The 14,712-nt window shown below is 40.3% G+C and overlaps 1 protein-coding gene across 7 annotated transcripts in view; it reads right to left on the reverse strand.

The window, feature by feature from the left end:
- dennd5a (DENN/MADD domain containing 5A) overlaps positions 1–14,712 on the reverse strand; it is a 33,894-nt gene extending 19,182 nt beyond the window's left edge. For 2 of the 7 annotated variants that reach the window (XM_051379001.1, XM_051379002.1), the window contains exons 1-4: positions 14,466–14,711; positions 4,022–4,087; positions 3,066–3,175; positions 1,676–2,360 (exon numbers count right to left, since the gene is read on the reverse strand). In XM_051379001.1, coding sequence (XP_051234961.1) covers positions 1,676–2,360; positions 3,066–3,175; positions 4,022–4,087; positions 14,466–14,565 — 961 coding nt within the window. In that variant the 5' untranslated portion in view covers positions 14,566–14,711. Of the gene's footprint in view, positions 1–1,675; positions 2,361–3,065; positions 3,176–4,021; positions 4,088–14,465 lie in introns of all 7 variants that reach the window. The other 5 variants (XM_051378999.1, XM_051379004.1, XM_051379000.1 and 2 more) reach the window with 5 other exon arrangements.

Genomic DNA, 14,712 nt, shown 5'->3' on the forward strand with positions numbered 1-14,712 from the left:
CCACAGCTTTCCCCCTTAAGAGCTTCTCCCCCCCCCCCGGCCCCTGGCGTTTTGTAAACCATTTGCCTTCTCTCGCCATTGTAATGGATCCAATCACCACACCAGACCCAGCATCCTTAAACGATTTCCCCGTTTCTCCTCGAAACACACACACACACACACACACACACACACACACACACACACACACACACACACACACACACACATCCCCTCAAATGGGGAACAATGACATGACTGTCACCTTTCCTGAAATACTACTATGCTTTGGAAATGATGTTTTTTTCACTGAGCAGTTACTCCTAATAAATAAATACCAATAGGGATTGAGTTCTCTGCATTCTGGGACTGCCAAAAGGGTTTCTTTTAATCAAAAGCTCCTATGAAATTTAGCAATTGATAGTCAGACTCTTCGCTGTGTGTTTTGCTTAAAGGAAGAATCACAAAGAAGACGAATCACAGCCCTCAAAAGAGGCCCGCAAAGCCTAGCAGCTTAAATGTGCAAATAAGACGAACCTACATAGCAACTCAGACACAAATTTACATGGGAGTCCTGGTAGAAGGAGCTGCCTGTGATGGGGCCAACATTTACACAGGCTGCTACTCACACTGCATCGCTTTACTGGAAACCCTCAACAGGTTATGTAATCTCCTGGATAATAGTCCTACCATGCATATCAAACATGTAGCCTACGTCTGTGGTTTCTGTTCCTTTACAACATACTTCCAAGGACTTTAAATTCTGAAGTTTCTCATGTAGAGCTGGAGGTTTTCAGTGTACTAATTTTCAGACAATGACAAATTCATAATTTCAAATTTATACTGACAAGCACAAAGAGGTCAGCAGCTAAATAGTTTTATTTTGGCCACTGAAGACTAGACTGAGTTATGTTGTTTTTATTAAACCCTGGTGAATTAAGTAACAAATTCCAAGTATTCAAGCAGCACCCAGGATATCAAAGATTTAAAAAGAGTTAGAAAACTGTTCCTGAATACATACTTCTCTCAAGGATATTACCCTACTCAAGGATCAGCAAGGTCATCTTTAAGGAGCCAATATGATCTATCAGAAGTGCTAGTCAGATGGTTGAACAGCCCCCTGCCCCCACACTTTTCTGACGTGGGACTAGAGGGGGCTGTGTCTGACCATTTCTGTAACGTCCTGACACCCACAATCCAACATTCATGCCTACTTTGTGCAGTGATTGATTGAACAGTCATTTTAAATCTTCCTTCCATCTATCCAACATATATAAACAAGGAGAAAAGCCTTAAAGCTACATCAGCGCGTAATCTCCAGGTCCCCAGACAATACCTAGTCTCATGTCATGACACTGATATGTCTCCCATCTCCAGAGACATCTCTTGAGACTGTCTGTGCTAACAGGATCACATGACCTCACAATTCTCAAATAACAGCTGTTACAGATTATGCATAATTTTTCTCCTGTTTTCCCACCTCCAGCTTTTTAGAAATCATCTATAGTGTTAATGAATTGTGTCTATACTACGCAGGGTTTCAATGTAAGCCTGACTACATATCTATTTGTTTTTACAATATGGTTGTAATGTGAGCAGGATGCATAGGCACTTTATAATCAATGCATCATAATGGGATTGGATGCTGTCGGTTACATGAAACCACTGACTGTGCAGTAGCGGACCAGCTACTTACGCTGTGAGTACAGCAGTATCTGCATCTCCAGCAGGGCGCAGGTGAACAGCTGTAGAATGTTCTCCACCCCCAGCAGGTTAAACATTTCACTGATGGGAAAGTCAAAGAGTGGCAGCTCAGATGTGCTCGGCCTCTGGCACACCACGGGCCCGTACACGCCCGAGAACTTGAGGGACCGCCCGGAGGGTGGCATTGGCACCTCATAGAGGATGTTGTAGATGTAGCTCTCCAGTGGGAGGGGTGGGGGCTGTGGGGAAGAGACAGCCTGGTGGAGCTGCTGCAGCACCTTCCTGCAGGCCTGAGGGAAGGCCATGGGAGTTATCAGGCAGATGCACTTTGACACATAAAGGGTGTCCCGACTGATGTCATAGGAGTTGAAGCGCTGCAGGCGGGAGATGGCGGGTGCGGCGTGGAGCACGGGACGAGGCTGGGAGTGTTGGTGTCGCTGGACCTCGGGTCCTGGTGGCGAGGTGGGAGTGTGCAAGATGTCGTACTGCTCTGCATTGTGCATGTGGTAAAGAGTCTGCATGGCGCTGCAGATCTGCTTACTGGTCACCTCCTCGAAGAAGGTGAGGGCAAAGCCGTAGGTTCGAGAGCCGTCCTCTCTGGTGATGATGAAGGAGTGGAACTGAGGCTCCCGACAATCAACCTGCGTCCTGAACGCCAGACCCTTTGGCATACAGAGCTGTGAGAGGACAGATAGAAAAGGTATGAGAGGGTTGAGAAAAGAGAAAAGGGGGGTTGGACATCAGACAACATCAGAACCTAATTCACTGTGGAAAAGAGAAGTTTTTAAGCAGTTATATGAGCTCATATTGAAAAATTCAGCTGGTGTTATTTATTTTAATGTATTTATTTAAACATTGTTCTCTAAATCAAAAGCATAGCTAAACATTTTGGGCAATATATTTATTTGAGAGTTAGATGAGCAAATGAGACTCAACAATCAACTATCTTCAAACTTCCAACTCAAAGCGTCTTTATATCTTTCTCTGCTCTGATTGATTTTGTCCAGGCCTGGTGAATTCTTGCAAATGCCATTAGGAGAGCTAGAATGAGCCAGAGGAACCTGACTTTTTCAGATTATCTGTCTGCTGTACTACTGTCAAATTTCAGCAATAATGGCAAAAAGTTAAGTTAAAAGTTAACTACTGCAGCTTTAACAACAAACTTTTTATGTAAAAATGATAATTTGAGCCTTTAGAGGGAGACTCGTTTCCAGTCTTTATGCTAAGCTAATTGCTTCCTGACTCTAGTTACATACTTAGCCATATCATGACGCAAAGGAAAAATATTCATATTAATTTTGTGATACTGATTTCAACCCTATCACCAAGCCATACTACTACTCTTAAAGTATGTAAATGTTATGACTTTATTGTGATCATACCATGCCAACTGCATCCTGGTCAAATGGATTCCACTCGACATTTTCTGGAAAATGTGCTAGAACTTTGGATTTAAAGGTTCTCCGCAAAGGACTCTGCTCAAAATTCTCACCTGAAAGTGAAACAAACAGAGAGAAGACCAAACACATAAAAGGAGACAAACAGTTAGCACGAGTCCCTCAGTGTAGATGGAGAAGCAGAAAAACAGCGTGACCAGGAGCAGGTTTAAAGTGCCAGGCACAACTCCAGAGGAAAAAGAAAGTCAGCATATTTGTCTTGAGAGGAAGATTGTATTGTATCATATAAAGCTGTCATCTGCATCCTGCTCTAGAGCGTAAACGAGATAAAATATTCAAACAGGCAGCATGTAATACTCCAAAATTGATAATTTATCAGAGAGAGAACAGAAATCAAGCTAACTTTATGGTTCTTAATGCTTCCTGACAGCTTTAATGGCAATACAAAGGAAGACACAAAATAATCAATCATAGAAAGCACAAATTGAGTTGATTTGAACCCAGAGTAAAGCAGAAGTGATGCACACACCAAGGCAGTACTGAAAAGTCATTCAGAGTGTAGGGGGAAGAGTAAACATTGACCAAGCAATGCCAGCGCAGGCAGCACTGGATTCGTGTGTGTGTGTGTGTGAGAGAGAAACAGAAGCAGTGATTGTCAAACATCAGCTCATTGTTCAGCTGCTGCTGAAGGATGTGAGGGAGAGAGGGAGGAGGGGGGAAGAGAAACCAGGTGCAGAGAAATAAAAATGCGCAAAAACAGAAAGGCCAAGTCCCAACACCTATGCAGAAAATAACTGCAACAAAAACTCAGAATTTGAAGTAACAAAAGAGGGCTGTTGAGAAAAAAAAAATCAACAACAAGGTGTGCCAGGTTAAAGGTTGAAGGGTTAAAGCTAAGCTCAGGTTAAGAGGGGGAGGAGTGTGTGTGGTGGGAGGGTTACCTTCGTTTGCCAAATTTCCTCTGGCCCCATCTCTGAATTTAGTAGCTTCTATATACTGGCATAAAGCTACACAACAAATAAAAACAAAAATATAATTAAAAGCCTGCTTCTGGATGGGTAGCGCATCACTTCTCAGTTTGTGCAAACACATCCTGGCAGCTCCGCTCTCAAAGCTCTGCTCTGAGAACGAGCTGCACGGAGACACAGGACGCTGCCGTGTCAGGTGGGTTTGCTCACTCAAGGCAGCTGTTGGGGTTACGGTACAAGGATAGAGCATATCTGTGTGTCATGGTTTCCTCTTCTTCTAGAGGTCATGCAAATCCATACTGCTCTCATATGGATTATACTCTCACCACAAAGAGCCTGCAGCCATGCTAGCAGCACCATGAGGCTGTGCTTGGGCATGGTGGTGCTTGGAGCTAAATGCTAATGTCAGCATGCTAATAGGCCCACAGTGGCAAAGCTATCATGCTGTGTTTAACAGATATAATGTTTACCATGTTCAACATTTTAGTTTAGCATGTCAGCATGCTAACATTGGTCATTAGTGCTAAACACAAAGTATAGCTGAGGCTGATGGGGATGTCATGAGTTCTGCAGGTATTCAGTCTTTAGTCTTTGTATTGGACAAACAGAAACGTTGACCTGTTGATGGCAGCTGATGACAAGTTCAAAGATTACTAAAGTTATTACAATTCATCACTTTGGAAACATGAATATCTATACAAACTTTTATGGCGGATAAGGCTGGTACTGTTGACAAATCCAATAAAAAGACCAAAACCGACAATTAATGTATCCTACTAACAAGTATTGTCTGTGCAGCCAAAGCCTAACTCATTCCTCTGTGCCATAGAGCTACACTGTTGGTTCTTCATTGCGATGAACAATGAAGCTGCCGTAAATACTGACAAGAGCTCTAAATGTGCATTAATCCTCAGCTGAAATTACTACTCCTGTTTGAATAATGGTTGCTAAACATTACAGTGACAACTTTAGGGAATTAATGAGCAGTTTTAAAAAAGTTTATTTATTTCTGAGTAGTAGGAATTAATGTCACAGACAGTGTAAGGAAGTTAGAAATGACTGAGAAACACATTCTTGGGTTTGATCTTTTTATGGTATTTGTTGAAAATGAAGAAAAATATATAATAAAATTTAGTGGTATGCATAGCACAAGTTTTAAGTATCAAATACAAAGACATGATGTGACATTTGAATCAATTTCAACATTTTGACCTTTCAGTCTCAAAGTGTGGTAAATCGTTCTATGAGCATCCCATCAGTACACAGTCATGGGGCTGACTGAGTAAATGGCTGCTCTTGTGTTGCAGACGGCCTGGACCTGGAGCTGAGTTACATTATCTAACATTTTTCATAAAAGAAGAACCCTTTATGCTTCCAGGCAATGCTTTCTGCTGTCCTCTTCATGCATGACATTTGCCAAGCACAAAATGAAACAGCCCTGCTGGCAGAAACACATTCATGCAGCACGTCAAAACCAAATGCGAGCAGTGTGACACATGCCATCATCCCCTTTTCTGGTTACAACAGGTCAGCTTCAAACCAAAGCTGCTTTCAGGTTGATGTGTCCCGTCAGATGTAAAACTAGGACTTCTCTTACTGGATTTTTTGTGGACTGAACTGAACTAGTATGTGGTTAGGGGTTAGAAAACTAAATGTTTTATGACTCAGTGGTGACACACACGAACAAGACATGATGACTTGCTCGACTCTCTTGCCTGACAATTACATCAATTCTCTTTGCTGCATTTGTTTGAATTTAATGTTTAATCCATTCTCTAATCTGAAAGAATTTACTGAGAATCCTAGTTGAAATTTTGAGAATGACCAAATACGTATCAGTATACCATAGGTAAGCAATATCCATCTCCAATACAACAGTAAGGGAGGTGTTGAGCAGAGCAAAAAAAACAAGTTCATATTAGACTCTTAAGTACAGCGAGACGAATCCTGGCATGGGAATACAAGTCTTAAGGTTTAAGTGGTTTAATCTGTTGGTTACTTTCATATCCAAACTGCCCACAGGGAAGAAACTAGGCCAAGAACGCAACACAAACGTCAGCAACCAAAGATAGGTCAAATTATTATGATTAGTAGGAATGATGGGAAAAAAATTAATTAAATTCCTTATAATTTCTTTGACATTTTTATCCCACCATGATGACTCCACAATCGATGTTTAATCACCATATTTAAAAGGCATAAAATTGTTTTTGGAATTTTTTTCAAGGAGGATAATAAACGCTGAGACAACAAACAGACTTCTGTTGATCACGAGCGTGCACATGTAGGTCAAAGTCCAACGCAGAAAGTGAAAACAGAACTGGAGCACGGTGATGTGACTGAAGCTGATTCTAAGTACTGCAACAGGACAACAAAACATCTGGAAACATCTGGTCCGTGCGGCAAGTTGGAGGTGACACGTTGCTTTACTCGATCAACAGCCGCAGTTATTGAGTAATCAGAATTTCATGCATCAAAAATGCTCATGCTAATGTTCAATTTGCATAAATCACACCCACAGTCTGCACACAGCAGGCCTCAACAGCACCACAGGAAATTTTGTTGATTGTGAAAATTATCCTAACGTTAATTACCACAGCATACAGAAGCAGCACATTACAAGGAACTTCAAAACCTTCCTGTCTGACATGTAAGATAAGGAAATCTATATACATTTACTTAATGATAAGAAATAACTTTCTTAAAGGGTTTCTTCTGTTTCATAGGACTGTTTTGACTACACGGACACTAAGGTCTGCTGCTTTCTTTTCAATTATCAATTACATGAACAACTTGAAGAAGTGTTATGTTTGGTGTATGGGGAATAATTTTACCCAACTTAAAAAAGGAAAATAAAAACAGATAATGTCAAACTATTATGATATTGTGCTACTCAGAATATTTTTTGTACCGTTTTTTATGCCTTTATTACAGACAGTAGAGAGGTGACAGGAAACAAGAAGGAGAAATGCAACAAAGGTCCACAGCAGGACTTGAACCAAACCCCAATAACAGGCCTTAATTAAATGTTAAAAAGAAAACTGAAAAGGGAAATTTGTATATTGAAATAACAAGTGCACACTGTAAACTCGTAATGTGAAAATTAAAATAAAAAGGGAAACAGAAACTCCTAAAATGGAAAATAGAAAAATGTCACCTAAATACTAAAAAGCTTAAACTGAAACATGTAATATGAAAAAGACAAAGTAATGGAGGAAGAAAACAAAAGCTGATAGAAATCTGGAAAGGAAAAATGGTAATATATGGTATATATATGGTAGATATTTCCCTTTCAATTTTAATTCTGGTTAAATCGAAGCAGACATTGTACCCTTTCTTTGTTTTCCACATATGCTGACGTGCTCAACCACAGTGTGTGGCACAGGTGTTCCTTTCACCCAGTAATTAGTGTTTAATTACAAGCTAACTGCCTCACCTGGGGGAATACACGTCGACATGAGCGCCAACAAACTCTACAGGCTAAACATTTGTCATATTTTCCGACAAATGGACTGTGATGCCATGAGAGTGTGGACCGGTAGCAGTGGGAGTAGAGCGTCACTGAGCCCTGGCTCCTCGCCATTCTCCCTCATCCGGTAAGCCAGGAACCACCCACAGCTCTGCGCCCCTCCTGTGCCCGTACACCCTCACACCTACTGTAGCACGGCGCACTCGGGCGCAGACATAAAGGGGTGTACCTCTCTGACTGTAAGGCTACACTGAAACACGACTTGACTGCCCGCAGCAGAATGAGGCGAGGACACTGCTAACACTTCAAAATAGCTCAGCAGCAAAAATATTAACACTTATTCACCCAGAGGACCCAGCGCTGTTAGAGCATGGTAGCTCACTCTCTACTAAAAAAGTTTATATTCCCAACTGAGACAATATGGAGGGGTTTTTTTAAATAAAAAAGGGCAAAATTACACAAATATGTTCTCCAATTTAAATCTTTTCACTTGCAGTTAACAGTGTGGGAAAGGTTTCTAAACTGGCACTTCAGTTCATTAAAAACTGGCACACCAACACCGCTGTCATTCCTAATCAACATCACTGGGTAACACCACTTACAGGCTGGTTGCCAAAAATACCAACCTCCAGTTTCTTTCCTCTTTCTTAAAAAGTGATTAAGTAGCTGTCAAAGAATAATATCAATACATCGAGGAATTCTTTTAATTGCACTGGAGTTGTTGGAAACTCACAAATTATAGTTCAGCCCAGTAGTCTCATACTCAGAATTACACATCTAGGAAATTATGTTCTTACAAAAGAACCTGCAACACAATACCTAGCTGATAACATAAAAGAAGAAGGACATGTTCACTAGCACTTGCAAACTCTTACACATCTTTCAGGGATTCTCAGCTTCCCTTTCAGGGTGTATTCGATCTCATGGATGGATGGTGAAGAGGTAGAGAACCCTTGTTGTAAAGCAGATGTTGTTACCCCCTATATTCTACCAAATAAATTAAATCAATTTAAGTTTTTTTAGTGAATTTATCTTTTTAGATCTGGATTTGCTCAGTTACCTGGAAGCACACTAACACCTGTAGTTTACCAACTGCTGTTTGTTGCTGCATGCATTACAAGCCTTTTTCACAGCAGACATGTTGACTGGTCATATGAGGAGGAGCAACTAATAACATGATTATGGCATTGTCACATTTAGGTGTCCCAGTAAATCATGCGCACGCTTAAACAACATCCAAACGTAATGCAGCCACTATTACTGCTATTAATTTACACCTGTGCTTTCCCTACATTGACGTACAATGCCTGCTGTGAAAAAGGGTTACCCTTATAAAGCCTTGACATCTAACAAACACTAACCCCACCAATATCTACAACACATCTACAGCTAGCAGGAAGATGTTAATATCTTAAAATCTTTACACTTTGGCGCAATAAGTCAACTCAGAAAACATCTGTTAGCAGCCACTGGATTGGCCTGCAGAGAAACTAGTCTTGGACAAGAATGTGCAGGTTTAATTACTCTGCCATGACGGTAAGGAATGTAAACCTTCATCACTCAGGAGCAAATCTACACTGGTGACTGACGACCATCATAAAGTCTTATCCAAACCAGGAACAGTACAATACATGTATCCAGGGAAAGACTCATTACTTTCTGTGGAAAGAAAATGATTATATAGGGAACTACAACTCAAGATGTTCCTTCAGAGCAAATTTAAACCATTAATAAAGCAGATATTAATACAACAATGCCAAATCACAATCACTAAACAATCAGGGTTTCAGTGAAAACCCATGTTACAAGTAATTTATAATGAACATCTGAATATATTAATACATGGTTAGCTACCTAAATCAAGATGAATGTGTAAATATAAAATTATCTGAAAAGGAATTAAAATCAAAAGTAAAAACAGACCATGAGCAAACATCTCATCATCAAGCCCAGCATTATCTGAAATGAGAGTTGCAACGTGGGAGTAGCCGTCCCCATTCTGTATTTCCATTTAAAGTGTCTCTTTTAATGATATCCTAAACAATCCTGCAGGTTTATTATGACCAACCAGTTTTAATTATATCAACTTAGTTTCTCAGAGCTTAGTTACTGTCCAGCATTTTAGAAAAGAGAACAGGTCTAAACATTACAATACCCATGAGCCTCGGCCACAGTTGCCATGGATATAAAGTGCTTCATCAATTTTGTGAATTGTGACGCAGCCACATAGTTGCAGAATCCATCCAAAATTGATCCAGAACATAAAAGCAAACTGATTTAAGCCTTAGTTTTTCTCAATGCCCTAATCTTTAGCTTCCACCTGCTGTTAGCGGTGCATGTCACGACGGTTATAAACTCCAACTGTGGCTCACGTATCATTGTCTATAAGAAAAATGAACGGGTGCAACTTTAATTAATGAAAAAACTGATAGCTGAGTCTATAATAGAACTAATAATTACTCACAGCCCTATCAACCAGTATTTTCTACTTATCAAGTCCTGAGTTTGTAATCATTTTGTGTGTAAAGATCAAGATACATTGCACCTTCAAAGCCCTGTGAAACATTTTATGTATCATCAAACTGCATCCAAAATTCCCCCCCCCGATACATTTTCAAGTAGATTCTTAAAAAACACTGACAGGAGACATTTTACAGGCCCGTAAATAAACAACTGAATGAAAATATGAAAGCCCACATTATGCATTTAAAGCCAGCTTTCATGTCGAGCCATTCATCCTCATTTGTTTGCTGAGTAGGATTGGGGGAAAGAGGCTGCCTGGGCAATTCAAAAGAATATTTAGCATTTGAATAAGTGGAGCCTGTGTGCGAGTGTACTTATGTCCCTCAGCTCCCTGTGTTTCCAGTGTCGCCTGTGAGGCTGCAGGGTCATACATATGCTAATCAGGTCCTCGCTGTGCTACCAAACACTGCGCTTTAAGAAAGTTTTGGTTATTTCTTTGTGCTCCACTGTACATAAATCACCATTGCATCACATTGAGAATGAGGGAATAAACTGTGGTTCGGTTAAATCACTGCAGAAAACCAAGAGAAGAGTTTGATTTGGTTAATTTCATTCATGGCACCGCCCGTCTATCAATAGCCCGCAGTTTTGTCAGCAAAGTTTGAGGCGAGGTTACTTTAATTAATTTAAATGTTTAAATCATTGGCGGTATAATTACTGAATAATGTTCAGTCATCTGTTCAGTACGATAATTACTGAGTAAGGTTCCTAAGTAAGCATCCTTAGTAACTGTTGTTTCTATAAGAGGAGGCTGAACCACAACAGTGTCTCATGTGGCCCAAAACTGTCCTTCAGTTACAGCTGAAACTAGCATTTGTTCAGAATAAAGTAGTTCAGAATAAGTACTTGCTGCTGCAGCTGAGGAATATTTTTAGTACTGATTAATCTGTCGATTCTTTTCTCTTTGTCGATTAATTGTTTTGTCCATTAAAAGTCAGAAAATAGAGAACGGTAGTAGCTGCAGCTAAAAAATATTTTAATTATTGATTAATATGTTATTTTTTTCCCCCCTAAATGAATGGATTCATTGTTTGGTTTATAAAATTACTGCCGCAGTTCCTGTGATCAGATGTCTGGTCCAACCAAAGTTTCCCAGCATTTGCATTTCCTACTAACTCACCCCCGCACAAAGGATATCTGAAACATTACTCTTCACATGTAAAGATCCAAATCTCAAACACAGTGAAACACTTTCATCATATGTTTGCAACAATGGGCACAAATGTGTCCTTTTCTTCATTTAAAAGAAAAATTTAAAATGCAAAAGAACTTCTAGGTACACCTATGGCAGACGTTAAGCTGACATAATCATATCTAACCTGTAACAATACAATTTCCGCACCATTTCCTCTCTTCAACTGCAACCTGAAAGTCAATGAGGGCAAGCCCCTAACCTCAGCAACACGCAGTAAGTAGAGCAGCAATGGAGATGTTTGACCACAGAGCCCCAGTTTGTGCTTCTGTGGAAGCTTTCAACCGGTTACATATTGGTCTAGCCAAAGAGGCCTAAGAAACACTATCACTATTGTTGTATTCGTAAAGGTGTGATTATTTTAGTGTATGAGAGTTGACAGTCAAGACAGCTGTCTAATCACCCGACACAAAATAAGAAGCTGTCTTTTTAATTATGCAGCGACTCAATGGTACCAAACCACATTTTGAAGAATGATAATTGATAATGATAATGTAAGCGTTTTCTCTTTATTATTTTCAAATGTATTCACTGTCTTAAATGTTTCAGGAGTGGGAAACATGACTTCACTGAGGATGGAAGTCCAAAACAGAGAGAGAAAGATTCATTTTCAGATTGACCCGCATTAGTGTGGACATGGCCTTAGTCTGGTCCACGAGATCCTCGTTGTGCTCATTTCAAAACTGAATCTTGCATGTTCTTGAACTTCTATTAATTCCAAGTAAATCTAAACTCAACTGTAAACAGGAACTTGAATTACAGGAAGTAAAAATAGGAAGTGCCGTGGTTGAGTCTTTGAAAAATAAAAGATTTTTTTGGTTAAGTCATTGCCTCAAAGAAGAAAGAACTTTCTTTCAACTACAACAGCCAGCTGTGCAGGCCTCTCACTACCTGCTGAGTCATTATAAATCACACAGAAATGGGACAGAAAATGGATAATAACAGACTCTTCACTGAAGGCCACCACTATTAATCAGTAAAAAACATTTTTGTTTAACTATTAATCAGTAAAAATAAGTGAACTTCCTGTAATTGGATTGTCGCCTTAGGCCAGAAGAGTACAGTAGCAGTGACCCGGTCAACAAGAGCTTATGGACCATAAGACATTTACTCACAACAGGCTTATGGCTGGTTCATGTTGGCAGCTACACTGACTGAAGGACATCAGTGAAAGTTGATGTGCTCAACTTTCACCATGAGTGAAAACATGATTCTTCTTAATGTGAAATGCACAATATTTGAATGTAAATGTAGTGATGAGCACACCATTTAAATTGAAACTATATTATGTATTTGTAGACTTGTTTGTTTGCTGCCACATTCAGGGTTTCCCCATGAATATTAGTCAGCAGGTGTTGCTGCGGGAAACCCTGACATTATTTGGTGGGGAAATGTTGGAGCTGCCAGATATTTACATACACATCAAATGACACAAATCCCCTTTTTACAAAAGTCTAAACACCCTCATTTAGCATACACAACTCCATACTTGGGTCTGTCAGGACTCTCAGAGGAGGCAAAGACTCAAGGGTATTAATTATTACATTGTTCTTTCCGAGTTGGGAGCACCTTTAGGACAAATTATATTGGCCACACTGCTCCAGAAATTCACCTATTTATCATAGAAATCATATGCATTTCATTAATAGAAGTCTTCAATAACACTGGTAAAATGCATGAATATTTAAGAATTGTTCAACTCTCGTCATCATCCAGTGTTTACACAGTACGTAATCAGATGCATTACAGTTTGAAGCAGAATTTCTGAGGGGATATCCAATGATATTTGCACAGATTGGGGGAAAGCAACATTGCTACAGTGAACATGAACAATAACAGACTTTCATTGATCTAACAATTAGACTTTTGTAAAAACTGAAATTTCCCGTGGCCAAAACTGGCTCGTCTGTAGCCTTTGAAGACCTAGAGTGGACTCAAAACATAAATCTACTCTCTTTTGAGACAATTACTTTACAATCTTTGGACCAAGACAAAATGTAAGTCTTTGTTAGGACATCTTTCTTTTGATAAGAAAAGTGCAGTTATGGCAACATACCCGGTCACGTGCCCAATGTCAGTTGTCATAGCTACCCAGCCAGTTTCACAGAGCAACCGCATCACCTCAATTTCAAACGTCTTTGTACATGTTTGGAGTTTGCTTGTCATGTAACAACTGCAGCTTGGTAGGTTGCATCTTGGACGCAGTGTCTTCATCGTTTCTCAGAATAAACAAGATGGTAATATGTCTTCCAACAATATTGTCACACTGTTTCTCCTACTGACTGAGGCCAAAATGTACTATCGGGACGGGAAGAGACAGAACAACACTGTGGCCATGCTGAAATTTCATACAGATCATGCTCTGGGCCCAAACAAATCAAGGACCCTCAGGCGACAATCCCATGCAAATATGCAAATCCTCCCTCTTTCAATCCAAACGCATGCAGGCAAAAACATAACAGAAAAGGTCAGGTGTGTCAAAACCTATTGTGCTCTTATGAGATGTTTAAGCTATTTATATAATTGCTTGTGAAGGGAAGGGTGTGCCCTCTAAGGAGGTTACTTGAAGAGGATGGTTGCATGCACGATGTGGATCTCTGCTGGATGCTGAGGATATCAGGGGGGTCGATGAAGGGGCATCCAGAGGGATACATTTTTTGCCCTAGGGCATCTGACAGGTTAATCCGCCCATGTGTGTTGCTACCTTGATACCTGATCTCCTCTTAATGACAGCTAGGAGCCACTGTGACAGCACATTTCAGTCGTAACAACATCATACAGTACAATCAACCAACAACCAATGCCTAAAATCAACTGTATGAGAAGTGTTGCTCGCATTAAATATTAATTACTGCGCTGTACCAGCATCATTTTAAAATATACAGAATGTAAAATAAAATCAGCAGACAATTTATCGACAACCTTTGAATTAAAATGCATGTCAGTGCGTTAAAGAGACATAACAAGTCAGTAATCCTCCCGCTTCTCATCGAGCAGCACCGACAAAACAGGCGGAGAGAAGATGAGCTAGGCCTAACGTTATGTTCGCTATGTGTTCATTTTTTATAAAATATTACATTAAATAACCGACAGACACGTTAAGATAACAGTAAATAATATACAATAACGATAATGTTATAACATCCCCCCACCCCCTCCCTCCTTTTACCCCTTCCTGCCTTATTTGCTACAGCATCTGCCCCGACGTTTACCCCGATGGCTAATATGCTTACCGGACAGTTCGTCGGGTTCCAGCCCGCTTTCGGTGTCGAGTCCGCAGATCACAAAATAATCTGCGAACCGGCAGGAACCGGAGCTGAAGCCGGTGGTCATTTTGAGACTGGTCCGGTGGTACCCTTATTCCCTCAACAGGGAGCATATTAAAGGAACTCGGAGAAGTGATTTCGCTCTGCCATCGCGGATGCTACGTTACTGCGAAGCTCGAAGATCAGTACCGATACTGAGCTAAGCTGTTGGGCT

The sequence above is a fragment of the Dicentrarchus labrax genome, unplaced genomic scaffold (genome assembly GCF_905237075.1).
Source record: "Dicentrarchus labrax unplaced genomic scaffold, dlabrax2021, whole genome shotgun sequence".
NCBI classification, from domain to species: domain Eukaryota; kingdom Metazoa; phylum Chordata; class Actinopteri; family Moronidae; genus Dicentrarchus; species Dicentrarchus labrax.